Genomic DNA, 1,586 nt, shown 5'->3' on the forward strand with positions numbered 1-1,586 from the left:
ACCAGGATTCAAGAAATGTAAGTAAGCAAAGCATGCAGCTGGAGGTCTATGCAGGTTTTCAGAGAACATCAGTTCTAGATTTCGTATATTTCAACAAACTTTACCCTGCAGCAGCATTGTGCTTAGTGCTGCCAGTAGTGACCACAAGCTATATTGTTAAAGTCTATGCTGCTGAAATGATTTGTTTCCTTACCTCCAGATGCTTGTGAGCTCACTTTGGATCCCAACACAGCCCACAAGAACCTCCGTCTCTCTGACGGGAACAGAAAGGTGACCTGGGTGGAAGAGGAGCAGTCGTATCCAGATCATCCAGAGAGGTTTGATCAGTGGCCACAAGTGCTGTGTGAGCAGGGTTTAAATGAACGCTGCTACTGGGAGTTCGATGTGTTGGAGCCCTTCAACATTGGGGTGACATACAGAAGCATTGAGAGGAAAGGGGATGTGAATGATTGCAAGCTGGGACGCAACGACAAGTCTTGGAGTCTTAATTGCTGTAATGCTGGTTGTTTTGTTCTGCACAACAACGACCCTATCACTGTATCTTCCCTCCGCTCACGCTCTAGTCGGGTGGGGGTGTATCTGGATTGGCCGGCTGGCACTCTGTCTTTCTACAGAGTTTCCTCCGACAGTCGGATTCGCCTCCATACCTTCAAAACAACATTTGATGAGCCCCTCTATCCTGCTGTTGAACTTCGCACTCATTCCTCTGCATTACTTTGTCAGCTACCATAAACAAACTTTCACTGCACCACATGAGTGACCTTACGTGTAGATTTGCATAAGGTCGTGAAATGTCCTATACAAGCAAGGGGCTACTTACTTGTTATTCCCAATATTCTAAGCAATCTAGACTTCACATTTTAGAAACCATGCAGGGTTAACTGCTCCTATCTTTTAGTATGAAAAGACAAGTATAAAGACTGAGATAGTACTATTTGGGAGCAAAGACAGAAGGTTGCAACTTAGTGCTTACCTGGAGTCTAGAGATTAAAACCCATGTTAAAAATCTGGGATGGAGATCTTAGTTTCAGTGACCACATCAAAGCTATAACTAAATTTGCATTTTGGCATCTCAAAAACATACCTAGTGTCGGAGACTTTGTGTCCAACCAAGACTTAGGTCTGGGCTATAAATATAAATGTAAATATATTTCTTACCTGTTCAATCGAAACCTTACATGTCTGTAAGATCTAAACAGGGTGAAATGGCTTTCAGCCAGAATGCTGCCTACAGCTGGAACCAGCTCCCAATGGAGATCAAATCAGACTAAACTGTAAATGGCTTCTATACTCCACTGCCTTCATCAAATCTTGTGCTTTAATTAGATATTACCTATTTTATAATCTGTTTTCATACCATTTTCTTGTTATACTTTTTACTTTATTTTTTATCTTTTCTTTTATTTCCGTGTACCATATTGAATAGCCTCTGTGTATGATAATGTGCTATACACAAATTTGCCTTGCCTTATCAGTCATATACTCAATTTGTATAGCAAGGAAAATGGAGGGTATTATATCATTTATATACAGTGTCAGTTCTCAAAGTCAAACATGTGGCCTGGCAACTCCAGATGCCATTATTT

At 41.2% G+C, this 1,586-nt stretch overlaps 1 protein-coding gene across 1 annotated transcript; it reads left to right on the forward strand.

The window, feature by feature from the left end:
• Nucleotides 1-4: 4 nt before the first annotated feature.
• Nucleotides 5-1,574, forward strand: LOC111234750 (stonustoxin subunit beta-like; the record flags this gene model as incomplete). The annotated part of the gene is made up of 2 exons (XM_022762931.1): nt 5-17; nt 200-1,574. Coding segments are annotated over 2 exons (546 nt in total), but the record flags the coding sequence as incomplete, so codon positions are not given.
• Nucleotides 1,575-1,586: the final 12 nt, after the last annotated feature.

Source organism: Seriola dumerili, unplaced genomic scaffold (genome assembly GCF_002260705.1).
Source record: "Seriola dumerili isolate Sdu_G_001 unplaced genomic scaffold, Sdu_1.0 BDQW01000456.1, whole genome shotgun sequence".
NCBI classification, from domain to species: Eukaryota; Metazoa; Chordata; class Actinopteri; order Carangiformes; family Carangidae; genus Seriola; species Seriola dumerili.